The 27081-nt window shown below is 44.2% G+C and overlaps 1 protein-coding gene across 1 annotated transcript in view; it reads left to right on the top strand.

The window, feature by feature from the left end:
• Positions 1-27081, top strand: part of LOC138245864 (cilia- and flagella-associated protein 337-like) — a 1005044-nt gene that overhangs the window by 320664 nt on the left and 657299 nt on the right. The window contains 3 exon segments of the mRNA XM_069199842.1: positions 18095-18141; positions 22005-22142; positions 25975-26163. Of these exon segments, the coding sequence (XP_069055943.1) occupies positions 18095-18141; positions 22005-22142; positions 25975-26163 (374 nt within the window).

Here is a 27081-nt window from a genome sequence, read left to right on the forward strand (position 1 = left end):
ACAGGTTTTTGTACCACTCAGTAGGCACACAGGTGCATCGCCAGTGCTCGTCAGCAAGAGGCTCACGGGAGCCGTCATTTAGACATCCAAAAAGAAAAAGGGAGCACACTGCCTTGCATTCAAGCGGAAAATAGCCCCAAGGCATCATGGTAAATGCAGTCATTTAAATATAAATAGCAAGAATTTTTCAAAAAGTTATTCACCCTTAGTAGGTGCAGCAAGTGCCGTATCGCTGTAGAAAGTCTTTCACCTAAGGTAGGTGCAGCGAGTGCCGTATCTCTGGACACGTGTTTCTGGCTTTCGGCCGTCATCAGCAGAGAGCGTATGTAACTGAAGGGGTCGCTTGAAATGCCGCCAAACGTCTTTACAGGTTTTTGTACCACTCAGTAGGCACACAGGTGCATCGCCAGTGCTCGTCAGCAAGAGGCTCACGGGAGCCGTCATTTAGACATCCAAAAAGAAAAAGGGAGCACACTGCCTTGCATTCAAGCGGAAAATAGCCCCAAGGCATCATGGTAAATGCAGTCATTTAAATATAAATAGCAAGAATTTTTCCAAAAATTATTCACCCTTAGTAGGTGCAGCAAGTGCCGTATCGCTGTAGAAAGTCTTTCACCTAAGGTAGGTGCAGCGAGTGCCGTATCTCTGGACACGTGTTTCTGGCTTTCGGCCGTCATCAGCAGAGAGCGTATGTAACTGAAGGGGTCGCTTGAAATGCCGCCAAACGTCTTTACAGGTTTTTGTACCACTCAGTAGGCACACAGGTGCATCGCCAGTGCTCGTCAGCAAGAGGCTCACGGGAGCCGTCATTTAGACATCCAAAAAGAAAAAGGGAGCACACTGCCTTGCATTCAAGCGGAAAATAGCCCCAAGGCATCATGGTAAATGCAGTCATTTAAATATAAATAGCAAGAATTTTTCAAAAAATTATTCACCCTTAGTAGGTGCAGCAAGTGCCGTATCGCTGTAGAAAGTCTTTCACCTAAGGTAGGTGCAGCGAGTGCCGTATCTCTGGACACGTGTTTCTGGCTTTCGGCCGTCATCAGCAGAGAGCGTATGTAACTGAAGGGGTCGCTTGAAATGCCGCCAAACGTCTTTACAGGTTTTTGTACCACTCAGTAGGCACACAGGTGCATCGCCAGTGCTCGTCAGCAAGAGGCTCACGGGAGCCGTCATTTAGACATCCAAAAAGAAAAAGGGAGCACACTGCCTTGCATTCAAGCGGAAAATAGCCCCAAGGCATCATGGTAAATGCAGTCATTTAAATATAAATAGCAAGAATTTTTCAAAAAATTATTCACCCTTAGTAGGTGCAGCAAGTGCCGTATCGCTGTAGAAAGTCTTTCACCTAAGGTAGGTGCAGCGAGTGCCGTATCTCTGGACACGTGTTTCTGGCTTTCGGCCGTCATCAGCAGAGAGCGTATGTAACTGAAGGGGTCGCTTGAAATGCCGCCAAACGTCTTTACAGGTTTTTGTACCACTCAGTAGGCACACAGGTGCATCGCCAGTGCTCGTCAGCAAGAGGCTCACGGGAGCCGTCATTTAGACATCCAAAAAGAAAAAGGGAGCACACTGCCTTGCATTCAAGCGGAAAATAGCCCCAAGGCATCATGGTAAATGCAGTCATTTAAATATAAATAGCAAGAATTTTTCAAAAAATTATTCACCCTTAGTAGGTGCAGCAAGTGCCGTATCGCTGTAGAAAGTCTTTCACCTAAGGTAGGTGCAGCGAGTGCCGTATCTCTGGACACGTGTTTCTGGCTTTCGGCCGTCATCAGCAGAGAGCGTATGTAACTGAAGGGGTCGCTAGAAATGCCGCCAAACGTCTTTACAGGTTTTTGTACCACTCAGTAGGCACACAGGTGCATCGCCAGTGCTCGTCAGCAAGAGGCTCACGGGAGCCGTCATTTAGACATCCAAAAAGAAAAAGGGAGCACACTGCCTTGCATTCAAGCGGAAAATAGCCCCAAGGCATCATGGTAAATGCAGTCATTTAAATATAAATAGCAAGAATTTTTCCAAAAATTATTCACCCTTAGTAGGTGCAGCAAGTGCCGTATCGCTGTAGAAAGTCTTTCACCTAAGGGCGGTGCAGCGAGTGCCGTATCTCTGGACACGTGTTTCTGGCTTTCGGCCGTCATCAGCAGAGAGCGTATGTAACTGAAGGGGTCGCTTGAAATGCCGCCAAACGTCTTTACAGGTTTTTGTACCACTCAGTAGGCACACAGGTGCATCGCCAGTGCTCGTCAGCAAGAGGCTCACGGGAGCCGTCATTTAGACATCCAAAAAGAAAAAGGGAGCACACTGCCTTGCATTCAAGCAGAAAATAGCCCCAAGGCATCATGGTAAATGCAGTCATTTAAATATAAATAGCAAGAATTTTTCAAAAAATTATTCACCCTTAGTAGGTGCAGCAAGTGCCGTATCGCTGTAGAAAGTCTTTCACCTAAGGTAGGTGCAGCGAGTGCCGTATCTCTGGACACGTGTTTCTGGCTTTCGGCCGTCATCAGCAGAGAGCGTATGTAACTGAAGGGGTCGCTTGAAATGCCGCCAAACGTCTTTACAGGTTTTTGTACCACTCAGTAGGCACACAGGTGCATCGCCAGTGCTCGTCAACAAGAGGCTCACGGGAGCCGTCATTTAGACATCCAAAAAGAAAAAGGGAGCACACTGCCTTGCATTCAAGCGGAAAATAGCCCCAAGGCATCATGGTAAATGCAGTCATTTAAATATAAATAGCAAGAATTTTTCAAAAAATTATTCACCCTTAGTAGGTGCAGCAAGTGCCGTATCGCTGTAGAAAGTCTTTCACCTAAGGTAGGTGCAGCGAGTGCCGTATCTCTGGACACGTGTTTCTGGCTTTCGGCCGTCATCAGCAGAGAGCGTATGTAACTGAAGGGGTCGCTTGAAATGCCGCCAAACGTCTTTACAGGTTTTTGTACCACTCAGTAGGCACACAGGTGCATCGCCAGTGCTCGTCAGCAAGAGGCTCACGGGAGCCGTCATTTAGACATCCAAAAAGAAAAAGGGAGCACACTGCCTTGCATTCAAGCGGAAAATAGCCCCAAGGCATCATGGTAAATGCAGTCATTTAAATATAAATAGCAAGAATTTTTCAAAAAATTATTCACCCTTAGTAGGTGCAGCAAGTGCCGTATCGCTGTAGAAAGTCTTTCACCTAAGGTAGGTGCAGCGAGTGCCGTATCTCTGGACACGTGTTTCTGGCTTTCGGCCGTCATCAGCAGAGAGCGTATGTAACTGAAGGGGTCGCTTGAAATGCCGCCAAACGTCTTTACAGGTTTTTGTACCACTCAGTAGGTGAAAGACTTTTGATTACTTTTTCAACACAAAACAAAGTGACTGCATTTACCATGATGCATTGGGGCTAACTTTTTGCTGGAGTGTGAGGCAGTGTGCTCCCTTTTTTCTTTTTGTCCAATGACTGCTCCCTTGAGCTAACGAGCTGACGAGCTCTGGTGAGGCACCTGTGCGCCAGTGAGTGGTACATAAACCTGAGAAGACTTTTGGCGGCATTTCAAGCAACCCCACAGACTTTGGCTGCTCTCTGCTGATGACGGGCTAAACCTAGAAACACGTGTCCAGAGATACACAGCACTTGCTGCACCTACTTAGGTGAAAGACTTTTGATTACTTTTTCAACACAAAACAAAGTGACTGCATTTACCATGATGCATTGGGGCTAACTTTTTGCTGGAGTGTGAGGCAGTGTGCTCCCTTTTTTCTTTTTGTCCAATGACTGCTCCCTTGAGCTAACGAGCTGACGAGCTCTGGTGAGGCACCTGTGCGCCAGTGAGTGGTACATAAACCTGAGAAGACTTTTGGCGGCATTTCAAGCAACCCCACAGACTTTGGCTGCTCTCTGCTGATGACGGGCTAAACCTAGAAACACGTGTCCAGAGATACACAGCACTTGCTGCACCTAGTTAGGTGAAAGACTTTTGATTACTTTTTCAACACAAAACAAAGTGACTGCATTTACCATGATGCATTGGGGCTAACTTTTTGCTGGAGTGTGAGGCAGTGTGCTCCCTTTTTTCTTTTTGTCCAATGACTGCTCCCTTGAGCTAACGAGCTGACGAGCTCTGGTGAGGCACCTGTGCGCCAGTGAGTGGTACATAAACCTGAGAAGACTTTTGGCGGCATTTCAAGCAACCCCACAGACTTTGGCTGCTCTCTGCTGATGACGGGCTAAACCTAGAAACACGTGTCCAGAGATACACATCACTTGCTGCACCTACTTAGGTGAAAGACTTTTGATTACTTTTTCAACACAAAACAAAGTGACTGCATTTACCATGATGCATTGGGGCTAACTTTTTGCTGGAGTGTGAGGCAGTGTGCTCCCTTTTTTCTTTTTGTCCAATGACTGCTCCCTTGAGCTAACGAGCTGACGAGCTCTGGTGAGGCACCTGTGCGCCAGTGAGTGGTACATAAACCTGAGAAGACTTTTGGCGGCATTTCAAGCAACCCCACAGACTTTGGCTGCTCTCTGCTGATGACGGGCTAAACCTAGAAACACGTGTCCAGAGATACACAGCACTTGCTGCACCTACTTAGGTGAAAGACTTTTGATTACTTTTTCAACACAAAACAAAGTGACTGCATTTACCATGATGCATTGGGGCTAACTTTTTGCTGGAGTGTGAGGCAGTGTGCTCCCTTTTTTCTTTTTGTCCAATGACTGCTCCCTTGAGCTAACGAGCTGACGAGCTCTGGTGAGGCACCTGTGCGCCAGTGAGTGGTACATAAACCTGAGAAGACTTTTGGCGGCATTTCAAGCAACCCCACAGACTTTGGCTGCTCTCTGCTGATGACGGGCTAAACCTAGAAACACGTGTCCAGAGATACACAGCACTTGCTGCACCTACTTAGGTGAAAGACTTTTGATTACTTTTTCAACACAAAACAAAGTGACTGCATTTACCATGATGCATTGGGGCTAACTTTTTGCTGGAGTGTGAGGCAGTGTGCTCCCTTTTTTCTTTTTGTCCAATGACTGCTCCCTTGAGCTAACGAGCTGACGAGCTCTGGTGAGGCACCTGTGCGCCAGTGAGTGGTACATAAACCTGAGAAGACTTTTGGCGGCATTTCAAGCAACCCCACAGACTTTGGCTGCTCTCTGCTGATGACGGGCTAAACCTAGAAACACGTGTCCAGAGATACACAGCACTTGCTGCACCTACTTAGGTGAAAGACTTTTGATTACTTTTTCAACACAAAACAAAGTGACTGCATTTACCATGATGCATTGGGGCTAACTTTTTGCTGGAGTGTGAGGCAGTGTGCTCCCTTTTTTCTTTTTGTCCAATGACTGCTCCCTTGAGCTAACGAGCTGACGAGCTCTGGTGAGGCACCTGTGCGCCAGTGAGTGGTACATAAACCTGAGAAGACTTTTGGCGGCATTTCAAGCAACCCCACAGACTTTGGCTGCTCTCTGCTGATGACGGGCTAAACCTAGAAACACGTGTCCAGAGATACACAGCACTTGCTGCACCTACTTAGGTGAAAGACTTTTGATTACTTTTTCAACACAAAACAAAGTGACTGCATTTACCATGATGCATTGGGGCTAACTTTTTGCTGGAGTGTGAGGCAGTGTGCTCCCTTTTTTCTTTTTGTCCAATGAAAGTTCCTGTTTGTGTTTCACGTATTACTTACTCTTTCATTTGCCATGATTATTTGCATTTCCTGGACGGGGTGTTTCTGTAGTTTTTTTCATGCAACGTATTACTGACATGTAGAGCAAAGTTTGAATACTTTGCCCCCAGCTAGATGTGAGAGTTCAGAATATGGATGGGCCATGATTAAGGAGTACACGTTGAATGCAGTGCAAGTTTCTCACAGTGGCTCTTAGTAGGTGTTAGTCTTGGCATCCTTGGCGTAGTCTCCCCTAACTTTTTGCCTCTGTTTCCCAGGTTGGTGATGTGTGCTGGACTCTGTTTTTGCTGTTTTTGTTACTCTGGGCACTTTACCACTGCTATGCAGTGCTAAAGTGCAAGTGCTCGCATATAAAATGTTTATGTAATTGGCTGTCCATGATTGGCATATTTGATTTACTTCTAAGTCCCTAGTACAGTGCACTAGAGGTGCCTAGGGCCTGTGAATCAAATGCTACTAGTGGGCCTGCAGCACTGGTTGTGCTACCCACATGAGTAGCCCTGTAAGCATGCCTCAGACCTGCCACTACAGTGTCTGTGTGTGCAGTTTTTAAACTGCCAATTCGACTTGGCAAGTGTACCCATTTGCCAGGCCTAAACCTTCCCTTTTCTTACATGTGAGACGCCCCTAAGGTAAGCCCTAGGTAGCCCCATGGGCAAGGTGCAGTGTATGTTTAAGGAACGACATATACTAATGAGTTCTTTATATGTCCTGACAGTGAAATACTGCCAAATTCGTTTTTCACTGTTGCAAGGCCTATCTCTCTCATAGGTTAACATGGGGGGTACCTTTAAATATGATTAAAGTGTAGATTCCCTTAGGGAGCAAATGGACATGTGGAGTGTTGGGTCTCTGAACTCACAATTTAAAAATACATCCTTTAGTAAAGTTGGTTTTGAGATTGTGTGTTTGAAAATGCCACTTTTAGAAAGTAGGCATTTTCTTGCTTAAACCTTTCTGTGACTCTGCCTGTTTGTGTATTCCCTGTCTGGGTTAGCTTGACAGTTGGGCTGGTTGCACCTCTGTCTAGACAGTGACACAAAGGGAGCTGAGGTGTAGCCTGCATATCCAGATGAGCCTTCGCGGCTAGGAGGAAGGGAAGGAGTGGTCACTTACACCTGTAAGGGCTGTGCCTGTCCTCACACAATGCAGTCTCCAACCCCCTGGTGTGTCTGGGGCCTGGCCTGGGCAAGTCAGGATCTCACAAACATGAGAGACTTTCCTTTGAAGTAGGCATACTGCAAAGACCAAAATGGGTATAAGAAGAGCGCCCAAACCCCTGAAAGATTAGATAACTTCAAGGATTAAAGAGGAACCTCCGCCTGGAGAAGAGCTGAAGAGCTGAGGAGAAGTGCTGCCCTGCCTGTGACTGTGCTTTGTGGAGCTATCCTGCAGGTGCTTCTTCTGCTTGTGCAAGGGGACAGAGACTGGACTTTGTTGCATTCCTGCTTGAGAAGTGACTCCACGGGCTTGGAGTAGAGCTTGCCTCCTGTTTTGAAGCCTCAGGGACAGTAAAGGCTTCACCAACCATACCTGAGTCTACTTGCTGTGGACTCCAGCTTGTCAGAGGGTGCCATTCCAGTTCCTGGACCCCTGAAAGTGAATTCCTGGTGAAAAAACAGTCAACTGACGCCAGACGCCGCCGTGCGACTTTGCAAAGGATGCTGCTGCCCGGAACCGCGACGCCGCTTGCCCCGAGTCCGTCGACCTCCCTGAAGTGTGAATCTGACGACCCTGTGAACTGATGCCGTTACCCCAGAGCCGCGACTCCGCCCGAGGCCCTGGACTTCATGGAAGCCCGACGACCCTTTAGGCCTCGCATCGCTGCAACTGCTGATCCTGCCCGACTTCGCAGACATCAGAGTGTCGTAAGTCCAACGTTGGTGACGTTCCGACGCTTTGCAGTGCCTGCAGCCCCATGATGTCATCGCGACCCCGTGAGGTCATGCCGAAGCATCGTAAGTCTGCCGGACTCGCATCTGCTGGCATCAAGGGACCGACCGCATCCGATGCCGCTCACCTCCACCGCCCTGTAGCAAGGACCCGATGCTGCTGCATGACGCCGCACTCTTCCTACCCTGTGGCACCAGAACCAACGCCGCTTTGAATCCAGTGAAGCCGCTCTCCCCAACTCCGTGCACTGGTTTGTTTTCTACTTGTTCTAAAGGTACTGTACTGGTTTGTTTTCTACTTGTTCTAAAGGTACTGTACCTGGAGTCGACTGACTCCGTGAACGACTTCGTTACGACGCTGTGGTTTACCAAATTGCAGTGTTTTCACCTCAAATCACTGTTTTCTTGCCTTTAAGTGCTAAATTCATATTTTTAACTGTGTATTGTGGACTTTTATCATATTTGGTCTTGTTTATTTAGATAATAAAATATCGAATATTTTTCTAAACCTGTGTTGTGTCTTTTTGTAGTGGTTTACTGTGTTACTATTGTGTATTACTGTGTGTGTTGGTACAAATACTTTACACCTAGACTATGAAGTTAAGCCTGCCTGCTCGTGCCAAGCAACCAAGGGGGTGAGTGGTGGTTAACTGAGTGTGATTCTCCTTTACCCTGACAAGAGGGAGGGTCCTTGCTTGGACAAGGGGTAACCTGACTGCCAACCAAAGTCCCCATTTCTAACAGTGGGTCATAATGGGGGTAGGAATGCAGAGCAATGGTCAGCTGTATCAATTGCAATTGTATGTGAAAGGTTAACATATTTGAAGGGTCAAAGCATAGGAATGGGTAGTGTGAATCCCAAAGGATGTTGGCCCTTAAAAAATATAAAGGGAAGCTTTTCACGATTCAATTCAAAGTCAAAACCAAAACGTTGTATCCAAAATTTTAAAATTCTGAATTTAAGATGACAAAAGGTAGCCAGTTACCCAGATTGAAATTAGCACTAATAATACACGAAAATTAAACCAACTGCAAGAGGCCTTAACATAGGGCAATAAGCCATAACAAAATATAGTCCAGCAATTAACTAGCATAAATCTACTTAGTTTGTAAGTCAAGGAAGAGTAATCAACAAGAGGACCAAAAAGTAGTCTGGCTCTGAGAAAAAATATAGATCAGTGACAATCTAACGTGGAGACCCCTCAGATGAACAGCAAGTAAAATTCTTACTATGAAGTCAGATAACAGTCTGACATGGCAAATGTTCAGTATGAAAGCAAGCAAAAGTCTCTAAGCATACATCAAATAAGAAAGCAACAAGTCTAGGGAAATTCTCTGGCAAGTATATGAAAAGTCTTGCACACATACTAGAAACAACACATTTATAGTTTCAGAGAAGTGAAAAACCATGCACTCAACATGGCGTAAAGTGGTATAGTTCTTTATTCATATAGGCGGTCATTCTGACCCTGGCGGCAAAAACCGCCAGGGCCGTGGTCCGCGGGAGCACTGCCAACAGGCTGGCGGTGCTCCTTTGGGCATTCTGACCGCGGCGGTACAGCCGCGGCCAGAAACGGAAAGTCGGCGGTGTACCGCCGGCTTTCCGCTGCCCATGGGAATCTTGCTTGCTGCGCCGCCATGGGGATTCCGACCGCCATCCTGTTCCTGGCGGTTTCGGCCGCCAGGAACAGGATGGCGGTATGGGGTGTCGTGGGGCCCCTGGGGGCCCCTGCAGTGCCCATGCCAATGGCATGGGCACTGCAGGGGCCCCCGTAAGAGGGCCCCACTTAGAATTTCAGTGTCTGCTTAGCAGACACTGAAATTCACGACGGGTGCTACTGCACCCGTCGCACCCCTTCCACTCCGCCGGCTCCATTCGGAGCCGGCTTCCCCGTGGAAGGGTGTTTCCCGCTGGGCTGGCGGGCGGCCTTTTGGCGGTCGCCCGCCAGCCCAGTGGGAAACCCAGAATGACCGCCGCGGTCTTTTGACCGCAGTACGGTCTTCTGGCGGTTCCCGCTTGGCGGGCGGCTCCCGCCGCCCGCCAAGCTTAGAATCACCCCCATAGTCTTATGACAAAACTCATCAACATTGTAGAAATTGTACTACACAATATAAGGTGTTCTGGTGAACACCTACATCATTAATAATCATTGGACAGCATAGGAAAATTGCCCATGCAATTTTAAAAGCCAAGGTTACTTCAGCAACTTTAAAATTTACCTCAATGGAAACAGACAAAGGCCCAGAGAGTTAAATTTGTGGCCTCGTTCTGCTAAGTAAAACTCACTTAAATAAACATAATTTTCTAATTAATAAAAACACTTTATCATATGCAAAAGCATGTGATAATGGCCAATGTTTTCAAGACACTGACCAGGGTGAATGTTAAAGTAAATGCAGAGCTTACAGATGAGTGGGTGTGTTGTGTTTGGGGATGGTGAAGTGAAGGAGAAGCAAGGTGGTACATAAAGGTAAGAGTAAAAAGAGGGTGCTGACAACGAAAAGATGAGGATTTATTATTATATAAAAGCAAACAAAAACTTTATTTGAATGAACAACACATATGCATTCAACAGTGACTAGGAATGATGACACAGCAGGGGAGCCATTTTGCTGACATTTGGGATTGAAAAGCATCATGGCAAATTACATGACGACTTACACAAACAACTGATTACATTAATGACAACTCTGTAGATTACATTATTTTTTTAGTGCACTTGGGTGCGTTAGAGTTGAATGGCTGATAATGGCTGGCTAATTTCAGTTCTTTTAGATATAAAGTTCATTTAACAAATTATTTCAATGAAATTCTGGGCTCTTGTACTTATATACTTGAACATTGCCCAATACGCATATGACATACAAACAGGTGTACTGGACCAAGGACATATTGTTAAGTCATAATCTTTGTCCACTTTACCTGTATGGCACGGCCTTTGGCAATGTCCTATGGGTAATTGCTATGCTCAATGTCCTTCTATTGCCATTGTGTGTATATGCAGTGCCTAGAGATCATAGCCTACGATCACATTGGACAGGTCACGGACTACAAGCTGGGGCTAGTTGCTCAGTGCATTAATGCATCTGCTCCAAGGATCTGTCTTTGACCTCATATCATAGGTTCAAACCCTGGAGGGGTCCACTCAGTTTTTTATCCTTTGAAGGTCAATATAATAATTACCATTACGTTGGATAATAAGCATCTGTTATTTCAGTGCAAAGATGCCCCAAGGGGTAATCATAGTCTTTACACCAACACGTTATGTTATGGTACGGGCTGTAGTTTTTCCCCATACTCAATATGTGTCACTGCAATATCTGTGGGAAACTGTCTGTTGCAATGTCCTGAGTACAGTCAGCACAACGTATGACCTTTGGGTCAAGCTCTCTCTTTAAACTCTAATTACCCATAGGCCATGGCCTCTGCTGACATTTGCTTGTAATGAGAATGGAGCAAGACCTCCTACCATGCTCTCTCACCGACTAATTTGATATCTGCGCATTATGTGTAGGTCATGTCCTGTGCCAGTTTGCCTGTCCTCACTTTTATGCCAAAAAAATATCATGACAGTTTATCTCCTCTTTATTCTCACTGGAATGAGAGATCCTGCCCTATGCAAAAACAAAAAGACAAAGATATAGAAGAAAAAGCCTCACCCACATTGTTGTGGCATGCTTCATCATTGGCCTGTCCGCCTCACGAAGATAGGATGATACTATCATGGTAGTCTCAACCTCTAGAAGAGAGAGATAAGAATAAGTAGTTTTAGTTACATCAAGGGTCCAGATGTAGCAATAAAACTGCATCTGTGTATACCCAAATTAATGACTTTATTTTGTGGATTTACAGGGCAAGGTTAAAAACAAAGTATGGATGATATGAGTTTATGTCTTGAACATGCTATCTATAATTTGCCAATATGTTTCAGCCACTTTATGATCCCAAAAATGTCTAGGGCCTTAGCCATGGTAACACAAGTGCCCCTAAAATCAGTACAATGCCCTCATATGTAGATGCGGTGAGAATAGATCTTATCTCCAACACTCATGTAGGTTATTTACACCCCATTCTTAAGGGGTTCAAGACCAATAGTCACATAGGTGAGGGACCACTCCTGTAGTCACACATTCTTCAAGACATAGGTCTTGTCCAGCCACCCATTCGATCACCGGCGAACTTTCTTACTCTGTACCTGGCCTGAGTGATTGTCTTATACCATGTCCTGTGTCTGCTCCTTCCTATATCAAAACTGCACAGGATGTGGGTAATTAAACCCAAAAAAGAGTCAACACTCAAACTATGTGACATAACACTAAAGGCCTGATTACGAGTTTAGCAGACGGACTGCCATACCGCCAAGGTGGAGGTCCAAAAAATTCAGCTGAGTCAGTGGTCTCCCGTCTGCCTTATTGCAATGTTACCACTGGCGCAGCAGCGGTGTTTCTGATGGTGGTGGACGTGTCAGCAATACAAGGTATATTTTTCCACTTGTGTCGATACTGATGTGTATATTTTGACCCAAATGTACACACATGCATGACACATGTGCAAAAATACATTCTTAGCACATGTACCATTCCATTGCTTGAGGCTGGGCCATATATGCCCTCCCCAGTCAATGGCAGAAAAAATGTGAAAGGTGCTTCCAAGTTTTTTTTTTAGGTGAAGTTGCTGCTGTGAAGTAGGCCCTGGATGAAGGGTCCACATCAGAGACTGTAGGGAAAAAAAGGAAAAGGAGAAGCTAGCACCCCAATTTTTTCGATTCGGCCATCTCGAACCAGACGGTCTCCCTGCTACAGTTGGCTCAGTGGAAGAGCACATTGTTATATAGACTGCCATACCATTGTCTATACCCCTTTCTGACAGTTGTTGCTCCCCAGTTGTTGCTCCCCAGCCGCCAACAAGGCAGTCAGCGAATGGCTGGCTGTCTCGGTAGGACTCCGGAGATATCTAGTTCAGCAATCTGGTCGGCTGCGGGGTTTCCAACACCACCCTTGACAGTGATGACAAGACCACAAACTCTTCATCAGGTCCTAACTCTTCAAAGCCCACAGAATAATAAATCGTACTAAAGGTAATGCATATAATTTATTTAATCCTCAAACTTCCATTCAATAGAAGGATACAGCAGAGATATCTGATTCATAACTCTACAAGAATAAAATCATTAAATTCATATAATCCAGGCAAAGTACAGCAGCAATGTAATCATTCACAAAAATGAATGTAAGCCTCAATATATACCCCTCTCCAGAATGCTACTTGTTGTGACCCAATTCAGTCCGGAAAATTAAAAACTAGGTCCCTGTTGTACACAATGAGGACTAGATATATGGAGAAAGTATGTGAAATTGTAAATTCCTCATTTCAAGACAGACACCAGTGGACAATAAAAAAACTTCACAGTATGATCCAAATCTGAAAACCTATAAATCCAAGTACTGGTGGGCACAGACACAGCTAGATAGCTACACCTAATGTTACTGCTACATGATCAGCCACACCTCTGACGCTGATCTGCCAGAGCTTTTATGCTAATGTTTCCACTGATAAACACACATAAGGTGATGGGAGGAATGCTTGAGATTTGTCTAACCACTGGTAGCACTCAGATAGCATTCCAACCCATTGTTCTTTTTCCCACCTTGCCACCTCTGATTAGACCCAGTCATATACAAATCAGTCTTGGTCCTGCTCCAAAAGCAACAGTAAAGAACAAACTGCCAATGCAGGTCCTCTCTGAACTAGGTACCACTGGATACCACCAAGACAAGTGCCTCGCAGGCACTTGTCTTTGCGGTGGTGAGACTACCCTTGAAGTTTGCACAACTCAAAGGAAGTCTCTCCACATAAATACCACAAATGGGCATCGCATTTGGCAATTCTGAAAAGGTTCACTGCCCAATCCCTCATCACAAGTGCCACAACTTCATACTATCACAAATAGCATTATCTGGGACATTACTTGTGTTATCACCCATGAAGTGGCCAAGAATATAACTGTCACCAGACATATTAAATAGACTCAAAACTTTTTAGGCAAAACCATATGCCCTGGCCTGGTAGCTATTTATAACTGTTTTCCCTGGAGCAATACCGAGGCTGATTAACATATGGCTGGTCTCTGTCTACAGTGGCACAATGGGTGAAACACAATAATCTGGAATACAGACCAATACAGACAGAGGAATTAATAGCGACTGAAATAAATGTATTCATTAATTCCATCACTTTGTTGTTTGACCCTAATGAGGCAAGTGGCTGAAGCAATCACCATTTTAAAAATAACATATGAAAGCTCATCTGGACTGCTTTATAAGCAAGTCTGCACCGTTTCTACCTAATGCAGAAATAAAAGGAAGGAAGAATGAAGAGACTTTAAAATGAAAAGAAATATGGCCTTGTTAGACCTTCTTGGGTTGTAGACCCCCTTATATTTTGACTTCACACTTACTTTTTTGCTAAATTTGTTTTTGTTGGCTTTAAGACTCCAAACTTCTGCTTAACCAGTGCTAAAGTACTTGTACTCCCTCCCTAAAACATGGCACAAGTGACCTACACCTAACTTGAACATTTAATTTACTTGCAAGTCCCTAGTATATTATATTCCATGTAACCAGGGCTTGTAAATCAAATGCTACTAGTGGGCCTGCAGCGCTCACTTTGTCACTATCAAAATACCCTTTCAAAATATGTGTCAGGCTTGCCTCTGCAGTCTGTAGTGCAATTGTAACCTGCCATTTCATTGTGGCAAAAGCAACCTTTTGCTAAGACTAAACGTTCCTTTTTTATAAATTTAAGTTGCCCCTCCTAAGATAGGCTATAAAGACTCACAGGGCAAGATGCACTGTATTTGAAAAGTAGGACATGTGGGTTTAAGTTTTACATGGGCTTGTAGTGTAAAACTCCTAAAGTCTTTTTTCATTATAGCAAGGCCCATCTCTAAGGTATTCCGTAGGATAACATTGGGTAACCTTATTACACCTAGTAAGTGATCATTTTCGTTTGAGAACAGATGGGAAAATAATGTGTGTGCTCAAATCAATTGTAATTTAAACCCCTCTTTAACAGTGAAGTCGGATTTTAAGTCACAATTTTGAAAATGCAGCTTTTAGAAAGTTGGCATTTTCTTGACCTGGCCATTTGGTGTCTTCTGTCTGTGTTCTGGGTCATATGACTGTGAATACTTGGGAGTTGCCCTTTGTGTATTCCTCCCAAAGAGTGAGACAAAGAGAGGCTAGGCTAGTCATCGGCATAATGGTCGATCCTGCTAGGATGGTTGTAGTGGAGCTGTTCCCTGCCCCACCTATATTTCAAAAAGCTCCAGAATCCACCCTGCTGCAACTGGGCCTGGGTCTTCCAATAAAAGTGAACAAAACATCAGTTTTGTAGCATTAGGTTTTAAAGAGGCTGCTTTCTTCCAATACTTGATTTAAGAGAAGCAAGTGGATGTTTACAAAGGATGACACCGGAAGAAACAACTGCACAGAGTAAATGGTAACTCCACAACTAGTCACCAGATCATGCTAAAAACACAGGTCACAGGGAAAATCCCTGGGGCACCTTACAGAGCACAGGAATCTCTGGGTACTCTTCTGAATTCGGCAAGGATGCCCAAAGAGAAAAGATGAAAACAATCAAGAACTCACCTGACCTATATTGTGGACAGGATGGACAGAAATCTTCCATGGTCAAGTGTGCCAAACGAGATTGAGAGAGACAGCAAAGAAAAGACATCAATAAATACAAGCAGATAGAGCATCTCCTGAACAATGGTCCTCATTGTGTTATGCTCTGGAGGAATGGTTACAGGGTGACAACTGTCTTTTCAAACATTTTGCAAAGAATCATCAGACCAGTAATTGGATGAAAGTTCTTATTAACCTTTGGTGGGTACAAATGTACTAGCTTATGTTGGGGGAAAAACGCACCAGATAGTAATTTTGACAGATACATCCAGAGTCGTTATAGATACACTCGTCGGCAAAGGAGAGCTTTGAGCAATCTGCATTCAGTGGAATTGTTCCCAAAACCTGGTGAGCTACAAAGACAGAACAAGCATTGAGAACGGCAATACTTCTCTTTTCTTTTTTTTAATACGGAGAGAGTATTTCCGTGCGTTGAAAATGTACAGTCGGCATTTGCTGATGCAGGCTGTAGTGCCACAGGCCAATGGCGAGAAGGAAGAGGCAGAGTTTTCAGAATGAGTTGAGAAGGGCAAGAAACGGAAACAAGAAGGAGAGTATGAAAACGGCTGAGGAGAAGATGGGCAGGGGTGGGGAGCAACGACGAGAGGAAGATGATAGACGGGGGGGGAGGAGGGAGTTAGTGAACCTTACAATGATGTAACAATGAACGAGCAGTGGATGAGTGAGCGTTGCAAGGGGGAAGAGGGAGGAGATGAGAGCAGTAATTCGGATTGTGTTTATATTTTGATCACGCAGTTCCTATAAAGGACGTTCAACAAATAAACATTTGGTATAGTGACAGATTTGCTTTTGTGGATGTCATTCATTAGCAGGTTTTCTTTATTCCGATGGCACAACATGTGCATTCTTGCACTAGGGTGTGTTTCTTTTGTACAATTAAGGCCGACCCTGAAAGTAATTTATATAATCTCCTGAATGCATGTGTTATAAGTATTATAACCTATCAAATAAAGTTTACACCGACCTACCAAAATGGAAGTATATCGCCAGAAACTCGCTTTTTTGCAGGGGCAGGCACGAGAGGAAAATACCAGTCAAAAGGGAGTTAAATAAAGGCTTATCAGCATGCCATTGCGTGCAAGCCGAGTCAGCGGCCATGTTTAAGAACACTGTCAGCAAGGTCCCCTTTGAAAAAGTCACTTTTGCAAAGGAGGCAATCAATTTCTTCTGTGTGAAGATTCATAGGAGGCATTATTCACATCACAATGACTGGTTGTTGAAAGTAATCCTGCTTACTGGAGGGAAGATGGTTACCATTCGGCCGTGGCACCAAACCGGACTGGGCTTCTCTTTTAATACTAATTCTCTCTTAATAGAGGGTGGGCCAGTCCAACTCTACTCCTACCTCTCAGTCTAGATGGACACTAGCCTCTCTCTCCACACACCCTTCACTAGCACCACTCACGCCCTGATGCACACCAAAAGATGGCTGGTGGTTTGTGGAGGTGCATGGTGGAAAGAACTAGTATGGAACTGCAGTATTATCCAGTAATCATCACCAAGTACAGAACCCTTCAAATGGCATAAAGCAGGCTTGGAGTCCAACGGACACTGCTTATCAGAGCAGTTGCTCATTCTAGTAACCAATGTGCCCACAGCACTTTCCTGTGCAAAACGAGCACTGGCTGGACTGCACAAGCTTTTAATGTTAACCAAATCCTAGCCCAGCTGACTGTGCACAGATGAACCAAGAACCCAGTTCATTAACATCATTGGATGTATGCGGGAGCATCTGAGAACAGTGATACAATTACAAACAAATTACCTTGTTGAAAAGGTGGGGCGAAGACAGGAAGGACTAGAAGAGGATGACAGTGAGGGAGGTGGGTTAAGAGTGATGGCGCCCAGTGAGGGAGATGGTGAATGAAGAGGAAACCAAATGACTACTTGAAGCGCAGCTTTCGCATAGAAACCGTAATGGGACAGTGTAACCTTTCAGAAAATGGCATTTGTTTGATGGGCAGCCACTGAAAGAAATAGAAAACCATGAAAAATGCAAGGGGCCAAAGACTGAAGTGGGCTGACCCAAATCCCAATCTCTCTTTACTACTTTTTTTGTATACTTATTTAAAAACTATTAGTAACACGTTCTGTAGTGAGACCTAGAAGGGGCCGATAGCTCTTCAAAGAAAATTGGGGCAACTCATTTGAAAAGGTTTCAACGCCAATAAAAATAAAATGCACACATAACATAATTCAGATTAGAGAGATCAGTCTAGATCACATGATTGTATCCACAAACTAGACAATATTAGTGCTTAGAAGCAGAACGGGCGAGTGAAATACAAACATGAAAAAGAGCTTTTGACAGCGTCATGTCGCAGAGGTCTGAATAGCTTAAAAGATGGTTTCCCCTTCTATGACGATTCTGCACCTAGCTAAGGGAGTCTAGGATAGGTGAGGGAGTACGACGTTTCTGTATAAGATAAAATATAAATGGCATTTGCAATTACCATATTCTATTCAAGACGGACCCTTGTTCTTTTGTTACGATATCTGATTCCTCATTATTTTTCCCGCACTTTGCTTCTAGTATTTATTATTTTTAGCAATACTAAACCATGATGCACACCTGGTCACAAAGCTGTGTATTATTATATGGAGACATTTATACAGCCCATCATGTCCTTGGTAAGTGGAAACATTCCCCTTTCACATCCAACTAGATTCATAATGTTGGTTCCAATATAAACATGTTAACTTTTAATTTGTCATTTAACAGCACTGATCTCAAGCACAAAACATTAAATATGGAATCATGTTAGGCTTTGCAGAAACATGCAATAACTTATTGGTTTATTTCTCTACAGCGCTGAACAATATTCCCACAACATTATACTACTGGCACAATATAAAGGTATGGTTCTTTTTTACTTACAGTATGTGATGCTACAAGCGCTAGTACAGCAAGAAGACCACGCTTTAAAAACAATGCACTTTATTAATGACATCTTCAACTCCCCTGTCACATTACTGAGCATTACATACAACAGGTTAATGCTGGGATGTAGCAAAAAGAAAACAACCTCGATTACGAGTCCTGCATTATTTGTGCATTGCTTACTTCAACCCGTAAATTACAATATAACTACAGTATTGATGCAATAAATAAGACCAGTGAGCAGTTTCCTAGTGAAAATGGGGCTTAAGATGCAGAATTCTGTGCTTACTGAACCAAAATCACCATGTCCTAGCCTTATTCACCCTGAACATTTTGGCGAGTTATCGACTAGCTCCTAACTCAGAAAATCACGCAAACAGTGGCACTCATAACAGGGACTGAAGTTTGCATTGTTTATGTTTTTGGCATGGAGTGCAGTGAAGGGGTATGTGGCGAGGTACAGAGAAGTTTTGGACTGATACAGGTACAGTCTAGCTTTCACGTTTTATATTGCTTTATGTGGGTAAGTGACAAACCACCTGGTGCAAGAACCTGGCTAAACCCAACCATACTACTGTTAAGCTACACCAAACCGGGTACTTCAAATTCCCTTCTGCTGCTGAAAGAAAACCTTTCTCAGAGACAAAATGCAAGATGTCACAGCCGACTCCAGGAGCTTTTCCAGATGATTAGTGTAAGACCTGTCAGTCTAACAGTGATCTTCCCCCTAACTTTTTGCCTTTCTCCTCCACTTTTTCGGACCTAATTTTTGTGGGTATTAGGACTCTGCACACTTCGCCACTTCTAACCAGTGCTAAAGTGCTTGGGCGCTCACCTCTAAACTTGATAATATTGGGTTACCGCAGATGGCATTTTTAAGTTACTTATAAGTCCCTAGTAAAGAGCACTACATGTGCCTAGGGTCTGTAAATTAAATGCCACCAGTGGTCCTCCAGCACTGATGGTGCCTGGCACCTACTTAATTAGCTCTTTAAACATGTCTCAGGCCTGCCATTGAAGAGTGTGGGTGTGCAGTTTTAAAACTACATTATTACATGGCAAGATAAACCCTTTATCAGGCCTGAACCTTCCTTTTAAATACATACCAGTCACCCCTAGGATAGGCCCTGAACAGCCCAAAGGGCAGGGTGCAATGTATTTAAAATGTAGCATATGTACAGTTTAGTTTTACATGACCTGGTAGTGAAAAACTCTCAAATTCGTTTTTCACTACTACAAAGCTCATCTGTCCCGTAGAGTGAAATTGTAATTGCCTTATTACAGTTTATAAGGGTGGTTACCAAATTGGAAGAGATAATTCCTTCATGCTTTGTATCTTTGGAAACACAATTTAAAATCCTAACTTACGGTGGATTTGGACTTTAAATTGCAATTCTGAAAATGCCACTTTTACAAAATTGATATATTATTACCATAGCCATTTGGTGCCTGTAACCTGTCTCTGATCACATGACTTGGTGTAGTTGGCAGGTTTGACAGGTGGGCTTTGTGTATTGCTTCTATTCAGCCACACACAATGGGAAATTAGGTATGGAGTGATAGGCCATCTCAGGCAGGATGGGAGTCAGGAGCTTGACACAGCCTCACTTACATCTCAATAGGCTATGCCCTGTACATACACAAAAGGCGTAACGCTCCTGTATTTTCACTCCATCCAGCTTGGAGACAGGGCACAGGAGGCAGGAAATTCCTTGCACTTCAGAGCCACTGTCTAGAAGTTTCTCCCAGTTCCAGAACTAAGGCATGAGGGTATAAAAGATGGATCTCAGGCACCACCACTTCAGTACACTACTGGACCTAGGGCTACTCTGCCAGGACGAAGGACTGCTGTGCTGATGAGGGACTGACACTCTTCTGGACTGCACTCTACTGGACTCCTGCTTTTCTGTGCTAAACATGCTGCCTGTTGGCCTCTTGCCTGGATGAGGATGGATCTGCACCTCTTGAAGCCAGAGTGACTCCAAGAGCTAGTTGGCTGGCCTCCTGATCTAAAGCCTCAGGGACAGAACAGGATTCCAATAACCTTGCACCTGTACCTGGACTCTGCTGTCTGTGAGTCTACCCTGCCAAGTGGTGCCCCCCCAGTCAGGGACCCTTGGAAGTGGGCCAAAGGTGCTTGCCAGTGAAATTGACGCATTGCCTCTGCTGAGTGGTGCATCTCAGAGCAGAACAGAAGCATCTCCTTTATGGATCAGCGCATCCGTGAGCAGAATTGACACAAAGATGCTGCTGCATGGATTTCAGCTGACACAAAAGACTCATATGTCCAGTGGATCCCACATCTTGGGTCTGACTCATCACCTATGGAACTGCAGCTGCATGACTCTCCCTGGAGCAGATCTTTGCATCTCTTTATTAGATGACAGCTTTGACAATGAATCTCACCACACTTCGGAAATGCATTGCATCGACTGCAGACATAATCACCAACATCAGCATTCACATGGCAATACCCATCAATGGGATCTTCGATGTCAATGCAACAGGACCTTGCACAGCAGTCTTTCTGTGTCTCTAAACTGATGCATCGCCTTGGCTATGCGCAGCATCTTAGGCACGGATCCATGAAGCGGTCTGCAACCAGGATTTAAGGTACTTTATTCAGTGGGCCTAGCTGGGTCCCTGTAGCTGTCCAGCGGTCCATTGCGGTTGGCCTGAACTTGTGACATTCTCCCAGTTTGACCAGATATCCCCAATAGCTCTATGTGCTTTTTGGAGCTAGTTTTTCTTAAAACATTAAAATTCAATTTTCTTGGCTCTACAAATTGTGCTTTTGTTGGTTTGGTCTTGTTTTATTTATTAAAGTCTACTTTGTTTTCTAACTCTGCTGTGGGCTATTTTTGTGGTGGGTTTTCACTGTGTTAATGTGTGAAGTGTTGCACAATTACTTTGCACATTGCCTGTGATTAAGCCTGACTGCTCTGTGCCAACCTACTAAGGGGTTGCACACAGGTTAATTTGAGGTTTGCTTGTGCCTTACCCTGACAAGGAGTGTGGTTGCTGCTTGACCATGGCTCACACCCCAGTCAACCAACAACCCAGTATCTTAGAATTTATTTTTTCTGATCCTTCTCTCCCTTCCTTTTATTGAGTCTCCTTTTCTCTCCTGGTATGACCTGTGTTCCATCTTTAACAAAATCACCAGAAAGTGGGCAGCTCACTAATACTGTCACTTTAGTATAACTGAGAAGGGGGTAAACTCACACCATTTATTGCTTCCAATTACATGTATCCAACTTAAAGTTATCAGTAGGTCACAATTTGCATTAACAGTACCACTTGTAAGAGTTTACAAAACTTCTCCAGTATGAGAGCAAAGCTCAGAATAATGTGTCTCTCCTCAGCCCATCCTTCATGGGTTAGGGAAAGTCTTGTTGTACAATGGTGCAGTTCTGTCTAGAAGGAAAGTAGCTTAATGTCACCAGTGCAGAATTCGATAAAAAATACCATTTGCTGTAATTTATGCTTCAGTTTTGACAAAAGTGTATTTTTCATGTGCGGGAAAAGATGTATTTCCCGATACTTATAACACTTCAGGAGCATTTCTGGCTTCCTTAAGTTGTCCCCCAGGAAATTATTATTTACCCAAATGCATGCAGTGTCAATGATCACCCTAAGAGTTCTCTTCGACTGGCTGGGGTTTAAAATCTCACCACTGGGTATGACAGCATGCATCATCCTGGATGAATGTGATAGCAGAGTTGGTGTTCAAGGGGTAATGAGTCTTGCAGTGTATTAACGGGGCATAAACGTTGTGTCTAACAGTCCTATGGTGGTGCAACTGTACTTTTCTGCTCTCACATTTATTTGCTTTAAAGTCTCCAAGCAGAGGCTCGTTGATGATCTGGGGGGACGACCATGGAGGTTTGCACCTGCTCTGGCTGCTCCACCCTCATTCTGGAATTTTCGAGAAGCCATTTACCGACCAGCCTGGACCACTAAATATTTTCATACAGGTGGGTGGTGGACATTTTTTCTTTGTTCAGTTTGTCATTTTGTTCACTTTTAACTTGCTATGATTTACACAGCGGTTTAATGCAAATGCAGGATGGTGGGTTGGACAGTTTGTGGGAGGAGATCTTTGCTGATGAATTGATCATGCCAAAAAGAAGTTTAGCTAGCTGGAATTAGAGAAGAACTAAAACAATTGTGGGCCCAGAATGGAGTCAGTACATTCAGAACGTACCACAGCCATGCCCACCATTATTTAACAAGCATTTATAAATGCAATAGGTTTGGCCTCATTCAACCCTCTCCGAAAAACCCAGTCATCGACAAGCATCCAGGTGATTCCACTTATAATGCATGAAATCTGCAGGTGGTACTCTCAACGTGAGCTAGAAACCTCATTCTAGGACATGTTCTTTTTATTTCTGTAAGAGCTGTAGAGTAAAAAGTCAGAACTCACTGAAGTTGTGTCGGCCCACAGCTTATATGCTGCATATCAGTGACAGATGATGCACACAGCATCTGAAAAGTGGGATCTTTCACTCAGTGCTTATAAGCGCACACAGTACTGGCACACTCAGGCCAATAGCTCAGTCTCTGCCTGTGGTGCTGCCATTCATATATTATGCTACACAGTGGCAGGCCACGTAGTATCAAACGAGATCTAGAAGCTTGATAACACCTTTTTCATTAGTTCGAGAAAGAAGACCAACGGGACAATGACCATTCCAGAAGCAAAGTAATGGCAACGTTATTTGTAAATTTAAAATGTTTACCTTTTAAGAAAATGATTTTAGAACATCTGAAGATAATCCTTACAAAATCAAGACTAGCCTTTGTGGTTACTCTCCATTCAGAAGTACACCTGCTATGTTTATTACTGGTTTTAATGGCACGGTGTTGACATGTGGAGATCATGGGAGAAAACTACCCAAAGTTCAAAGGAATAGGAATGAGAGCACTAACAGAAGATAAGAGAAGTCAAGTAAAAGGACACCAACCTTTTTCGAACACAGCACTCTCTAAATGGATCATCTCGCCAAACAATCCCCCTCATGCAGAATAAGTAGTTCTAGACAAACTTTATTTTAATTAAGACTCAAAGCAGGCAAGGTGTATGATCTCACTAAGCCCCATCATCAAAGTTTATCAGTCCGTTTCCTACCTGATGAGATCTATCACATGCCCCCGTTCTACATGTGACATGGAGGAATACTGTGAACACAAGTTATAGGTGCCCTGGAGTGATGAAAATTAGAGATGAAAGCGTGCGACCATACTTAGAGGTGAGGGAGCTGTTGTGACTGCCACTGCAGCCTCTCAGAGTGGTGGTGTGAGGTTGAGCGGCTAAGGTGAAAGACTTTCCTGGTCATGTGGTTAACTTGCAGCATAAAGCTGGCCTTTAGCACACTCCTGTTGGTTAGATTAACAGTGTCAGATGAGCGCTACCAAGCTGCCGGAGGAGGGTACAGACAGGTTTGTCTGCCATTAGCAAGGAGAGGGGCGAGCACGTTAGGAGGCTGCTTTGTGGGAACCGGTGAATCAGAGGTGCTAGTTTGCCCTCTTTGAGAATGCAGGGATGTTTACAATAAATATCCAGCTTTTCCTTAGTTACCCATCAGGCAGTAGTATTGTTTCAGTTCTATCAGCGGAAAGTATTGTTCTCCTTTCAGCAGTGACAGACCGGTTTTTGCTTTTTCCTATGTGGCAATGCCATTTCGGTTTCCCAGGCACAATGGAAAACACTGTGTTGGCTTCACACCAGATATTTCAGGACAATCATCCGCTTTACATTTCCACTCAAACAAATAAAAAAAATATATATATATAAATATTCTGCAGTCACGCACTAACCATTCAAGTTAGAACTTGCACTGAAGACTGTGCTGTATGAACATTTTCAGTTGTGGGTCCTGTGCATGGGATTCCCTAACAACTGAGGTAGGGCAAATGACTTCACCTATCAATGTCTTCTTTCTTCAACTCCAAACCTTAGAACAGGTGAACCGGCTAACGTAAGTTTTGTGGCAGTCTGACATACTATAGACCGCTTCATTCAAAAGATGGTTCCAACCAATGCACCAATAGTTGTGCTATAAACTGATGTGCCAGCAAAATATACACATACAGGCCTTGCTTTTTTACCCTAAGGCTGTGTTGCTATCTCAAATGTCTCAAATTTATGTTTAAAATCTCAATACTCTAAAATATAAAACGGGTAAAATCTAGTAAGATAAGACTAAAAAAGCACCATAAAAGCATCGGGCACATGCCCAAGTGTCATGTATTGAGGAACACCATCCTGCCCCTTGGCAACAAGGGTCGCCATGCATCAATCCTCTACTTGAAGCAGGATCGATTTAAAGTATTTGCTCTTCCGAAACAACAATTTGTTGTAATCTGGCCCCTCTTCTCCCACTACCTGCCCTTGTGTGTCTTACTGTTTGATCTGGCCCTTGATAAGGGTTGATGTTCCACCAATTTCAGGGCACTTGTGTGTTTGTTCTCCTTCAATGATTTGCAGCCTGAAGAGGATTAGATAGCTCAGTGGGTATATGTTTTTGCTGGAAATATGTATCTTGAACAAGCACAACAAAGCTTCTGGTCTTGGTAGTAGTAATTCAGCTTTTAGTTGTTTGGCGGTTTATTAAAATAATTATTACTGAGGCTCTCATTTTAAGTGACTAGTTAATTCAGATGGGTCCAGGAACCAGAGATACTGTGCTCAGTGCAATTATAAACTGTGATGTTTCACCTGGAGATCTCAGCTAATGCATAGAATAGAACCTCGAGTTGAGTATTTTTTTAACGATTTTTATATGTAGTAATAAAATACCACAAAACCTTTGTAGCAGACAGTTGCGGCTCATAGGGGGGGGAAGGGGGCGGGGTGACACGCATGGAGGGTGGGGGACATTAAAAATATTTTAAAACCAATAAACTAAAAAAAAAGTACCTTGGTCCGCGCGCTGCTCCTCTCCTCCGCCGCTGCAGGCAGGCACAAGCTCCCAGCCTGACCTGCGGCCATTGATGGGTGCTCCCAGGTAGACTGGGAGCCTGTGAAGCATGTCTCCAGCCTGGTAACTGTATTGCCAGGCAGGAGAGAGCCCTATGCGCATGTGTGTTTGGCCGGCCCACACATGCACAGTGAGGGGAGTGCACAGTGCACTCCCCTCACTACTCGTCACCCCATATGCCCCAACCTTTAACAAGGAATCCTTGTTAAAGGATTTGCAGTGGTTGCTGCTGGCGGGGGGCGCTCCTCCCCCCAAGCAGAGGAGCCGCCACTGGTAGCAGACTCTATTAAAGGAAGACCGTTATTATCTAAACCACGAGATATAGCCACTTAGCTTTGACCAAAATGAATTAACTTCTTTTTTGGCCCAACCTTTTAATAGTTTTTAGGTCTGGTGTTAGCCAAGACCTTTAGTTTTTAAAAATATATAGAGATATACTTACTTATATGGGCATTAAGCAAGTTCTGTTCATCCATTGGTCTGCTATTATGTCATTCACTTTTTATGTCTGCGCATCACAGCATACAGCATGTGTCAATGGATAAACCCACTTCCGCCAGTGACTAACTTCACTGTGAAGATTACAGTAGCAATGTGTGATTTTTGACACCAAAATATTGTTTTGCTTTTGGCGATTTGTTCATATTGGTGAGGAGCTGGCAGCTCCCCAACAATAAAGTTTTATAAAAACGATTAGAAAACATAACCATTGACAAAGCCAAAAAGTAGGTAGCTCACAACAGACCTATTGGTTTTGCCAATGATTGTTTGTGGGGCCCCATAAAGAAGTTGATTGTTTCAAATGATACTTTCCTTCTCCTAGGATTTGAAGGATCATAGCCGCCTTTTGAGCTACGAAGAGATCCCAGATGTGCACCCAGAAGCTATTACCAAAGTTTTGTATGTACCGGAGCGAGATCTTCTAATTACGTCATCCAGCAGCGCCAAGATCTCGGTAGCTATAACGGATATCCATCGAAAGAGGAAAAGCTACACTTGGAGAATCAACAAGGTCTGTCTTTTCTGGGTATTTCTTCACACTCATTTTAGGGCCTCATTTTGAAGATGTGAAAATCTGGACTAGAAAACGATAACATCCAAGCCCTGATTGATATAAAATGTCACCAATCATGTTACATTTGCAAAGCGCATTTACAGGCACATAAATAAACCAGTATGGTGGGGTTTTCTCTATGCGGCAATGCTGAAAAAAGATAAAAAGCGTTGATGTTTCCAGACGGGGACTCCCTGCAGGTGTCAATGAGTAGCATCACATACATACTTTTATTAATATTTCCTACCCTTCGAAAGTATGTATATATTTGTGCTTGTAAAGGAAGGCCTCACACAGAGGTGAGGGAAATGCTTTCTTTTCACAGGAACTTTGAGGAAGATGGGCCAGTGCAGTTATGTCAGATGTTGGGGGGAAGTTCATCCGTCATGTCATCGTTTTCCAGCCCATGCACAAGAGGAATTATTCAGGGCCTCTGTGCAGCCGCGATGAAGGCGGCCTTGCGTGTATCCTATGTCAGCCCATGCAATGGAGGCTGAGGTGCAGACCATGAAGGCAACAGGATGATGGCTACTGGATCATGCAGGGATTCCCCACGCCGCTAATAAGAACACGTAGGCCCCAGAGGACGGTGTGCGTGGGCTTTCAGTAGCAGGCCTCATGGACGTGAGTCGCAAATGGACAGGGAAAGAATGGGGGCACCACTAGGAGGAAGAAGAGGGCCTCAGCGAGTGAACAGGGCCAACAGGTCAGCCTGACAAAAAGCAATAGAGAACATCAACAGGTTTGCACGGAATGGGAAACAACTTGAGAGCCACAAGCAGGCAGGGTCAGTTCTAGATGGCGAGACAAAGGGGGGTGGGATGAGTGAGTGTCTCCGGCACAGGTGTTTGTGATTATGATTAGGGAGTGTGTGTG

Source organism: Pleurodeles waltl, chromosome 7 (assembly GCF_031143425.1).
Source record: "Pleurodeles waltl isolate 20211129_DDA chromosome 7, aPleWal1.hap1.20221129, whole genome shotgun sequence".
In the NCBI taxonomy this organism is placed as follows: Eukaryota; Metazoa; Chordata; class Amphibia; order Caudata; family Salamandridae; genus Pleurodeles; species Pleurodeles waltl.